General features: G+C 41.6%; 1 protein-coding gene across 1 annotated transcript in view; it reads left to right on the forward strand.

Moving 5' to 3' along the window:
• Positions 1-12,285, forward strand: part of HYDIN (HYDIN axonemal central pair apparatus protein) — a 6,673,197-nt gene that overhangs the window by 5,789,566 nt on the left and 871,346 nt on the right. Inside the window, exon 72 of the mRNA XM_044079523.1 lies at positions 1,096-1,243. Within this exon, the coding sequence (XP_043935458.1) occupies positions 1,096-1,243 (148 nt within the window). The remainder of the gene's footprint in view (positions 1-1,095; positions 1,244-12,285) is intronic.

The raw sequence follows: 12,285 nt of genomic DNA on the forward strand, positions 1-12,285 counted from the left end.
CAGGATATAGAAGGGAGGAAGTGTTTCAGGCAGTAGATGGTACGGACCAACTACTACTTGTATTTGTGAAGGCACTTCTTCATGATAGATGGATGTGGACCTATTGAATGGGCTGCCAGAATGTGTGGTGAAGAGGGAATCCATGGAAACATTCAAGAGAACATGGGACAGGTGGAGAAATGGTGAAGGAAGAAAGGAGGGTGATAGAATGCTGAATGCACTTAAAGGGCACACTATCCAGGCTGATTTCCTCCCTCCTCTTCTTCCATAACATAAATATAATATGAATAGAAAATAATATAGTGATGGTACAGCAGACGTCTGTCTAACTGCAAGGGAGATGTAGTCATACATCTCCTGTCAGGACCATGACATGCCATGATACAAAGGCATGACCTTCCCATATCACTATCAAAGGTGTACTCATCATTGCAGTCTCTTTGTCCAAACCAAATTAAGAGGTTTCCTGTAGAACACAGGAAACTCTTCCTAACCAAGACAGCCAGATTTACCTGATATTACCCATCTTAACTTAAAGAAAGAAATCACATTCTTGGGTGAGTATTTATGGCAAAGAAAGATCCCTTCACAGACTCTACAGCTATAAGTAAAGAATGAGTTAGAAGACACAAGAGAAATGTACTTAACTGAAAAGTCATGTAGTTTTTCAAAACGTTATTAGCTGTCCTCCATGTTAGGCGTGTGGTGGTGCAGTGCCACGTGGCAGTGGTTACAGCAAGAGGTTCTCCTGGGGTGCCTTGCTGGGGTGCCTTCGCTGCGTGTCCTCATGTCCTCTGCCTGTTCTCCTCCGGTGCCGGTCCTTCCCTCCCACTCCCACATCTCATGCCTCCCAAGGACCTCCTCAGGTGGATTTTACACTCTAAATGTTGTGTGTGTGTGTGTGTGTGCTTCTGTGGAAGGTTGGGGGGGCTGGGCACTCGACACCGTAAAACACTGCTGCCAATCAATGTACGGACAAGGTGATCCGCTGTGGCGACCCCTAACCGGGAAAAGCCGAAAGAAGAAGAAGAAGATTAGCTGTCCTCCATGTTGTAGATCTTGACATGTCTTTATACATTTTCTATTCATTTTCAGGTCAGAAGACTGAAGAGACAGTGTACATGATTAATAATGAAAAGCAAGAATTTAAGTTTGTGTTTGAAGAATATTCTACATACTCCGAAGGGCATACAAGTAGTCTGATGGTACAACCCATGGAGGGCACGGTATCACCTTTAAGCAGGTAAGCACTTCAGTGCCTTTACTAGGTATCACCTGTTTGAAACAATGCATAGCTTTAGTGCACACTATTATGCTTAAATGTCCTAGCAATCCTGAGAGTACACAGATAATGTTTGGCATCATCCCTAAGACAGAAAACTGCTCCGCCCATTCTAAATGCAATCCGTGTAAGACTGTATAGTTATACAGATAATTACAATAGTCCCAGTACTGTCAATCCTTATGGTTTCAAAGTTCTCTCGTTAACAACCTAAGTAGGATTTATGGAAATGATTTCCCTTCTGTCACTCTGTCAGGCTTCACTGAAATACCTCAAAAATCAATTCATGCTGCACCTGTATTCTCCCTTTTCATGACACAGTGACTACTGATTTAGCTGATGTTAAAGTAATAGCTGGTGACTTTAGCCTCCCACAAGAAAGACTGATGTTTTCCTGCAACAATATCACAGTGATAGTCAAGATGCTAGATATGACGGATTTCTTAAGCCAATACAGAAGGATGGAAGGAAGGATGAAATACGGTAACCATTTGAAATGTCAGGAACCACTAGCATGAGTCCTGAAACATGGACACTAAATTGTCTAAAAAATGGATTTACATATACTAAGTCTGAGATGGCCATTTCTCAGAATATTCCCTTTTCTTCAAGGTATTGGTATCTCAGATTTGGTATATATCAGTTTAGGGGTGTGGGAGCTTGCCCCTCTGCAAAAAGAAGTTTAAAATAGAATAGCAATCTTTGAGATTCACTCTTTTCCAAGGTTTTCTGTTTGTTGGCATTCTGCATTTCGAATGCCGACATTTCAAGAGAGAGCCATGAAATACTGGATACTGCAATTAATAATTAAACAGGAAATTGGACTGTAGAAAAGGCACCTCGTGAGAAGAATTGACTGTGCAAACAATCTGGTTCATTGTGGGTAAAGGGGATCGACTAGCAAATAACTGAATAATTAAAATGTGGGATAAAAAATGCCAAATTACATTAAGCTAGGGAAAGCTTTTAGATGAAATAAAATACTGGACAAAAGTGCAGGACACAGAAAGTGGATAAAGATAAAATGCGGCATATCAATAAGTATGGAAAAGAGACTAGGAAGATACATCAAGGCAAGGAGAAGGAGGAAGCCATTGTGGTTTACCAAGGATGCAGAGGAACCAGTACATGCTAAGAAAAAGGGGTTATTCAAGAATTAAAAAATAGAGAGGTGGGGCGTGTAGGCAAGAAAAGGGGCTAGAAAGGCAAATCCAGAGAAAGATTTAGCAGAATGAATTAAGATACAAAGCAGAAGGATGGAAAGTCAAAATGGAGCTAGACACTGATTACTAAGGGGAGGGTATGTAATGAGGATAGAGAAAATAAAAGTATTCTCAATGAATAATTATTTTTTGTCTTTGGGAAACAAAAAAATGTGAGTACCAGTTCAGGATGAGGAATGGTGAAAAAGGAAAGCCCTCCAATTGTCATATACCAAAATAAGTTGTAGAATGCAAATTCAAGGAGTTAATGAAATACAAGGATGGTTTTGACACCATTCCCCCTAACCTCAAGATCCTAAAAAGCCTGGTGAGCATACTTAGAGATTCATGACAGATTGCTTCAGCTCAGCTGGTCACTTAGCAGAGATAAGGTTCTTGTGGAGTGAGAGAAGGCCATGATGGTGCCATGCCAGAAGGGGAACACTAACTGAAACAAGAAACCTCAGACCTAGGCAAAGCCATGGAAAACATACAGAGGGCAAGTCTAGGTGGTTTCCCGAAGAAAAACAACCTGCAAGATAAATACCAGAAAGTGTTAAGTAAAAAAAAAAGGATCATATTAACCATTCAGCTGTATGAATTGTGCTTGCACTTGAAAAGGAAACCTGTTCAATGTTATCTACTTAAATTCTGTAAAGCCTGTGTGTGACTCAATCCCTCATGAGACTGATAGGAAACTGAAGGGACTATCAGTAGCACAAAAGATGACTAAATGGTAGAAGAGTGATTGGGTGGCAAGAAGTAGAGAATAGTAATTAAGAGAATCATGTTAAGGGAAAGAGACTTAGTGGGGTCACACAAGAGTCATTCTTGTGGTCATTGTTCTTTGGTAAGTTTATATCAGATATCAAGAGGCACACTGACGACAGGTGCAAACTGTTTGCAAATAACATTTTTATGCTGCTGTTATTTAACAACTCTGCAGTCACATTAGCAGGCATTGGAATGAAACACCTTAGAGCTTTACTGAAACGTTTCTTCAGAATATTCTCCCTCAATTTGCTTTTTACCTGAACATGACATGCAGCAGCTGCTGCATTCCAGTGTACTACTTTGGATTGTTACTGTTTGTAATAAAAGTGAGTATTGTCTCTGTCTGGCATACAAATACTCCTTAAATAGTCTGCGAACATATCATATCTTCAGATGAATTTACAGTACATAGTGCCTGTTGTTTGGAAAGATATTTGCACATTTTTTCTTAAACTACAAACTAAACTCTTGATATATTCTACTAGGGATGTAGATGTTGCGCTTCAGCCAGATTGAAATTACTGGTGGAATTAAGCAAACCTCTAAAGTAGGGACAGGATGTTTAGTTAATATGGCTGCAAAGGGCATTGAAATAAAGTGAAATAAAGTTAAGAAGTACCTTACTTAAGGGCCTTGCTTATGTTGTGCCTGCTTGTTAAAGTGAGTATTTTCTGGACTAGTGCAAGGAAATTTCACACTTTCTTTTGGTATTTGCTGCTTTAGCAGAGCACTACAACCAATTTCCACCTTATTGTATGAATGCACAGTCTTAGGAATAGTTTTCTATAGCTTTGTACTCTTTTCACTGGACCCCATTTTTTACTCTAGAATTGTACCCTAGACACACTCCTGATTTTTAGATGTAAGGCACAGTGATTTATCACAAATTCTTTTGGCTGCTGTTTGTTCCTGTTCGCTATTTGATGTTTCAGTCTTGACTCCCTGTGTACTTTTTCACATTTTATTTTGGGCTGATCCTGTTCTATCTTCTCTTACTGTTATATTCTATCCTGTCCTACTCTATCTGTTAATATTCCCCAGGATTCAAGAAGCTCGGTGCAAGGACGGTTTTAGCCTTGCGCCGAGCATCCTCACTACAGATGGTGCAGCAGCACCATATGAATATGTATGAGGGCGCGCCGCCGCACCCTCGACATGCACAGGAAACGTGTGTGAGTGCAGGGGGCATGTACAAGTGCTGTACGGAGGTGTAAACATGCCCTGACAGTTGCAAAACCTACTATGCCTACCAGTAGAGCCCACCTCTAATAGTAAGTCAGTAATTCAGTGTCTGTGGATACTGAAATGTATGCTAAGCATACAAGAGTGTCCACGAACAGTGAAATAAAATCGAAGTAGTAAACACACAAGCACGTAGTGGAATGTTGAGCCCTGTCCCTAGAACTTTCACAATTAGATTCCCCGTGTCCCTATTATACATTTGAATTGCTGCAATACCGAAGGTGTAAGCAAAGCACAGTGCGTTTGTGCGTCACTGCCCTCTGCCGAGCGTAGATTACACATCAAATTCAGTCAAATAGAGAAAAACATGCGGAATCAACGTAAATGTCAGTAGTGTAGTGTTTAGTGCATCCTCCTAACGAACAGGCATTCACTGTTCGAGCCCACCAATAGCACATATAATTTTTCATGTGGAATGAATGTCATTTTGCTGTAAAACCGACATAAGAGTATCGCATGAGATATTTATCTTAAATATCATTCAAGCAAAGTGGCACTGTCATAATGAATAAGACACTAGTAAGCAGGTGTAAGCACAAATAAGCGGCATTAAACACATAAGTACCAGTAAGCAAGTCTGAGTGCACTTGCGCAGGTCTAAGCAGTGCCCAGCATAGGAAATGTATATAAGCATGTACAGATATATTATATATATATATATATATATATATATATATATATATATATATATACATATATATATATATATATATATATATATATATATATATATATATATATATATATATATATATATATATATATCTATATATATATATATATACACACACACACACACACACATATATATATATATATATATATATATATATATATATATATATATATATATATGAAGAAAGAATGACGTAACAGTAAAGCGTACAAAAGGAATGAGAAGGGAATCAACAGCAACCCCAGTATTATATAGCTCTGTCAGCGTATGTCATATCAAGCTGGGCAGGAGTGGGCAAAGCACTGCTACTGACACCACAGGCAGGATATTACCAGTGGGATTAACATTGTTGATCTGCTAAGTCTACTTTACACACAGAGGTCCCTGGTGGGACTACCCAAAAATCGATAGGCTATTTGGCCATCCGACCATTACAAAAGCAACGGCAGGTATGTTCAAGGACTAAATGGTGGGAGACCATCAGAATACATGGGTTGGAACAATATATGTGTAGGGCCCCTAATGATCGGGAGAGGGAAATGTGTGGAGGTGTGTCATGGCTGCGATAACAAGTGGACAATCGATGGTATGTGTGTATGTTGAACACGGGTGGGGTGGAGGAACTATTGGTATGAAATTATGGAGCCAGGCGTGCCAGGGTTGGATGGGCTGGTTCTAATTGGACCGCCCTGTGAAGATCAGCGAGTTTGTAATAAGTATATATGCATACACACATGCAGATATCAATATGTAGAAGTACATTTTCTGTAACATATTCATTCCATTTGCAGACATAAATAACATGAATGTGCCCTTACAAACCTTGATAGTAGATAGAATAATAGGTATAATAATAAGAGGGACGGGATGAAACTGTTAAAACGCAGAAGTGTGTACAATGTCCGAAGTCAGTGCTGTGCTGAAAAAAATCAAATGTGAGGACTTTCCCACACATGAAATCATTCCTGTGATCTGCCTGCTACGGCAACGCCAATCACTAAACCGGTCTATTTGTAAAAGAAATATGCCGAACATGTACATAATTAGGCACTCATGTGTAACGTGTGCATTACCACATAGTCATACTAATTAATTTATTGTAGTGTCATGTTAACGGAAGTAAGGATGATGTGTGTGTGTGTGTGTGTGTGTGTGTGTGTGTGTGTGTGTGTGTGTGTGTGTGTGTGTGTGTGTGTGTGTGTGTGTGTGTGTGTGTGTTTGTGTGTGCGTAAATATACACAGATATACAGCTATGATAGGAAACAGCACACAAGAATGACATATGTTCAGAGGCTATGCCAATGGAAGTGAGGGGCCCAAGCAAGAAACATGAAACACGTAGCATGACCCCCCCCCCCAGCCAGACACGGGAAACATACACACAAACCCGCAAACAATGTAAATAGTCAACCGCTCCCCAGACCACAGGCAGGATACAACCGGGGGGGCTACACAGTGCACCTGTGAAATCTAATCTTGGAACAGAGACAGGTGCGTCCCTTGTGGGACACCTCAAAAATTGCCAAAACCAAAAGAAGGTCATACACTGACCATTCATGCTGTGGTGTATCCATACCCGGAATAAAAGGGTGGGAAAGGCTGATGACCCATGGGTCAAGACAGTTGTATGACATGGGTTCCGTGAAGTGTTCAGAACCGACCAGGATCCAGAGTAAGGAAGGGTGCTGCAGAGGAGGTGCGGGTGGGGGAACTATGAGTAGCTACTTATGGGTCTAGGTGTGCAAGTGTTGGCTGATGTGGGCCTATATGGACAGCCCCAGGGATGTAAGCAGATGTGTTCATTGGGCAGAGGTGTCACCCAATGAGCAGCCACACCCACTACGAGTCCCACTGCAGCAAAGTGTAATCTATATGGCAAGGAATGGAATAACCAGATGTAGATGTATATATGTAGATTGTGTATATCTACCCATAGCAACATAGAGGTAAGCCTCTCCCTCTCCATAGTACAAATATATACATACAGAGACAGAATACATATACATACCCACATATAACTATATACATATGCAGACACCCATAGATCCATATGTTGTTAGATATATATATATATATATATATATATATATATATATATATATATATATATATATATATACAGCAGTATATAAATATATACATGCATGCATACATATGCAGATATATCTGTATATAGTAATGATATATATATATATATATATATATATATATATATATATATATATATATATGACTGTAAATATACACATGTATATAGCTAGGATATGATACAGCAGTTATGAGTTACATATGTTCACAGGCCGTGCATATGGGGGTGAGAGTTCCAATAAACAAATGTGTAACACATACCATCAACCCCCCCCCCCCCCGCAGCTAGGCCGGCGAGACATACAGACACACAACATAAGTAAACACACCCCTGCTTCCCAGACCACCGGCAGGATACTACCAGTGGGAGAGACCTGCCAGGTCTAATCTTGAAACATAGACATCGATGTCCCTTGTGGGACACCCAAAGATTAATGATCATCAGAGGCAGTCCTGGTAATGATTCATCAAACCAGGCTGTAGATGTACCCGGACCAGTAGGTTGTGCAAGCCTGATAACCCATGGGTCGACACAACGTACGACATGTGTCCCGACACGGGGAGAGTGGGCAGTGTGTAGTGGTGTGTTTATACCCCACCTGCACCCACAGTAAGGATGAGTGCTGCAGAGGAGTGGCAGGTGGGGGAACTGTGGATATGCAGTTATGGGCCTAGGCATGCAGGTGTTTGCTGGCATAGTCATATTAGGACCGCCCTGGGGATGTAAGTAATATTCTGAAATGGGCATAGTTGACGCCCATACCTCTCAACCCCTAAGAGCAAATCCACTGGACAGGACATAAACCATTGGGGGAACAAATAGGGACGATACCTCTGAACTGTCCCCAATTTCCAGGGACGTCCTTGATTTCGACTCAATTTCTAACTCTGCCCCACTTAATCCCTCCTAAAACCAGTGACTTTCGGAGGAAAGGTGATGAATTACACGTAATGAATAATGACAACAATTAAGAGTTATAAACATCATTTACCCCAGAATATGTGTACGAATTCATATGCTCTGAGTCTGTCAGTTGTTAGGTTAATAGCACCAATAATTTAAATGTGTCCCTGATGTTGTTATGACATGTCCCTTATACTGTTGGTATTTTTCCCCAATTGTATGAGAGGGACAGAAAGCACATATTCTACTGACAACCTTAGAAAGATGATAGAATATTAGGTATGCAGTAGCATGACTAAGCTGAAGGATGTGGGTTCCAAAACCCAATTACTTGTTTATATTGAAGAGTGTCAGTTCCTATGTATTAGCCAGACAGGTGCAGATTGTAAGAGGAACACACCAGTAATATGAATCAAACCCTGGACAGGCCGCAGATTCCTTACAGTCGACGGCATGCTTTCGCCTAATGGGCAGCCATTCCCGATACTGTAAGCATGTAATCCGATGTAATAGGCATCACAAGGTAATATCGTAGTCCTCACTCCCACCTAGGGGTGTGAGTGTCAGATGCAAACACCAAATGCAGTGCATTCGCAAGTGCGGGAGCAAGCAGGTGTAAGCCTGCTTGGCCGCCAGTATGCGAGTATTACACTGGTGAAGCAATGTAGAGGCTAACTAAGTATAAGAAACTGTAACCGGAGGTTAGCATTGTTTAGCTCCACACAAACCCACGCACACCCGCTCACAACTGCTTTAATATACCTTAATCACTCCGTATCCAATGGCCTTGTTCTGCCCAGCAACAAAATAAATGGCCTCTGCAAGGCTCAAAACCAGGACCCTGCACATACAGCTATTGTGATTTACCACTAAGCCATAGCAGATATACAGACATTGGAACTTATCACAAACATATCATCCAGTGCAGTCATTCAACAGTATAGGAAATGTATTTCATCATGTAGATGTATGTGTGAGTGTTTATGTCCTGACATAGATACATACATATATATAGATATATATCAAGTATAAAATAGCTGCTGTATTTAGTGTCTCGATAATAGCAATAAAATTGTTAGTTAAAAAATGGCAAGACACCTTGGCAGAGCAACTGTCACTATTCCAGTTTCAGTTCTTTACTTACAGTTAATGGAGAGCAAATTTGAAATAAGCGCCTCAGATAGTTGAAGGTAACTATCCAAAATGATAGCCAAAAACAAGTTTATGTTGAACAATAACTGTGTTAAGATAGCAGTTGTTAAAGTTTCACGTCTTCTGCAAACAGTTTGCTGTAAAATAATCGGCAAAACACCTTTTCACCTCATTACAGTGTATTTTGGATAGCTGTTTCCACTTGTAATGAGGTGAAGACCGAATTTCAACATATAACAGATTGCGCTGTTTTATTGTGGAACACGTTTCTGTTTGGTGAGGTGAAGACCGAACTGTTAATTCAAGAAAATTTACTGGGATTTAAACAGCCAGTGTGTTTTGCCGATTATTTTACAGCAAACCGTTTGCAGAAGACGTGAAACTTTAACAACTGCTATCTTAACAGACAGTTATTGTTCAACATAAACTTGTTTTTGGCTATCAATTTGGATGGTTACCTTCAACTATCTGAGGCACCTTATTTCAAATTTGCTCTCCATTAACTGTAAGTAAAGAACTGAAACTGGAGTAGTGACAGTTGCTCTGCCAAGGTGTCTTGCTATATATAGATATATATGAAGATCATCCCATGTGACAATAGAGCATTACAAAGGAATAAAAAGGGAAACGCCAGCAACCCCTGTATTATGTAGTGGTGTTGTCCTATGTAATATCAAGACCCCCCCCTCAGACAGACATGTGTCATTAATACATGCAAACATTTGTACAATGGCCAAATACATCACTCTGTGCATTTTATTTACATTAAAACAGTTCCTGTCCAATCATTATGTGAGAACAGTACTCGTGCAAGGTGCTGTGTGCGACATCATCATCATGATAAAGGTAAATGGGGTAACCATAGAGGGACCGGTAGTGTTGTGTGTAAAATGGGGTCATCTGCATTACGTGTACCTGGAACCTTTAGGAGTCATGTGCATACCAGGATCGTGTGTCTGAGAGACAGGGGTGAGGACAACTGGACTATGTTGTGATGCGTATTAAAAGGGTTACATGTGTCCAGTGGACATGTGTGTGAAATGGACAGCTATGTATGGAGCAAATGTTGTTCTATGAACTGATTGTCCTTTTGTTTCCGTAGGGGAGAGTGGGATGTGAGGGAAGGAGAGTAGGTATGCTTGTGGAGGATAGGTTGGGTAGGATGACAGACAAGACAGCATACAGGGTCGGTATATGACACGTGGGGGGATACACCTCAGACAGGGAGGGGTGTTTGGCAGTCAGAAGCCCATGAGCCCCAGATGGAAATAGTGGGACGGAGGTCCCTAGCCATGGGCAGCCACCACTGCACCAAAACAGCTGCAAAGGTGGCAGTGCTGGGGGCTGTCTAGGAGGGGCAGGTTCACCCTGTAAATGTGACACTCTGCCCTCGAGCTGGTGTATCTGGCCTCAAAACCACTTATTGAGCCCCCTATGCACCACATCTGGCACTGTACGACAGTGGACATGTTTCTGTCTGGACCTGCTCCCAGGGGGGACAAGACCCATCCTCACTGGTGGTTCCACCAGAAGGTGGTGCAGAGCCAACAGAGGTGGAGGTCCAAGGCTGGGCCTCAGATGTGCTGGTACCCGGTACCATGGCCAGCTGATGTGGTACAGGAGGTTCTGCCGGGACCTCCAAACTCATGCAGCCTATGGTGTTGCAGTTTAAACACAGATATGGGTTAGTAATAGTCAACAGCATTCAGGATTATGTATAACAGCATGCATAGATATGACCATCATCCCAACACAACTGATGGTATACATTTGCAGAGAGAGCACAACACATGCATATATACTGCATGACATCTGTACAAAGTGTAGAAGACTTGTGACTGCAGCTATGAACAGTGGCCCATTATTGGCATGTCACTGAGAACCCCAGACAGTGCCTGTCATACCACTGTTTTATGTGACATATGTCCAATCAGGGATGCGGTGACAGTAACTCAACACTATCATCATGTACTGACTGCAATCCTCACACTATGCTCCTGCAGTTCACAGATGTGTGTTCAGTGAGTAACACAGGTAACAAATGGTTCCACACACTGACCAGTCCACAGATGGCCCTACAGATGGGGGTCCCTCACAAACAGAGCACTATCTTGTCACTTTTAAAACATGCAGAATAGCCATTACCACACACTTCTTAAACCGGCAGTAGTCTCAATGAAGCATAGCTACACTTACATTTTGTAGTCATGTCTGGCACATCACCCTCCTGTCTTTAGGCTAATTTCCACTGTGTATGTTGTTTGAGGAACATCCAGATATAATCTGTGATGCTATTCATCAGACACCAGATCCAGGTACCACTCACAGCGACTGTCTTGGGCAAACACCAACATGATGTTCCTAGATATTGTACTGTGTTTCCATGCGATTGGCTATGGGAGCATCATCAAAGCTGTTCCACATGCAGTCAGCTAGAGGAGGACTGCAATAGGTGCAGAGGCCATCACCTGATCATGACCATCACTTACAAAACACAAGCTGCTGCTGAGCAGGTGTACAACTCCACATCCACCAGAGAGTGTGTGGGAGGGACAGACAAAGGCAAAGTACATCAGAGAAGGGCTTGGAGACTAAAACCTAAGCATCATCTGTCACACACCTACAAGTACAAAGGTTCAAACCCTTGACTGACTAGACATTACTATTACAAGTGCATGCAGGTACTCCATGTGCCACAAAGCTGACATGCTGGTGTGCTGTAAGAACATATATGTGTGCTGGTGAGCGACATCTGCAACAGAGCTATAGTAGACATACATTAGGTGTAGAGCACATGGCTGTCCACATGACCGGTTGTCATTGTCAGCACAACCACACTGTGTAATGGACTCACATTGACACACTTTGCCAGGCCCACAAATACACTTCCTAACTACTTAGTTTGCCACACTGCAGTAATGCACAGGTACTACATGCACCACAGGGGATATCCGGAGTTTCTATG

The sequence above is a fragment of the Protopterus annectens genome, chromosome 8.part0 (genome assembly GCF_019279795.1).
Source record: "Protopterus annectens isolate FY-2018-M chromosome 8.part0, PAN1.0, whole genome shotgun sequence".
NCBI classification, from domain to species: Eukaryota; Metazoa; Chordata; order Ceratodontiformes; family Protopteridae; genus Protopterus; species Protopterus annectens.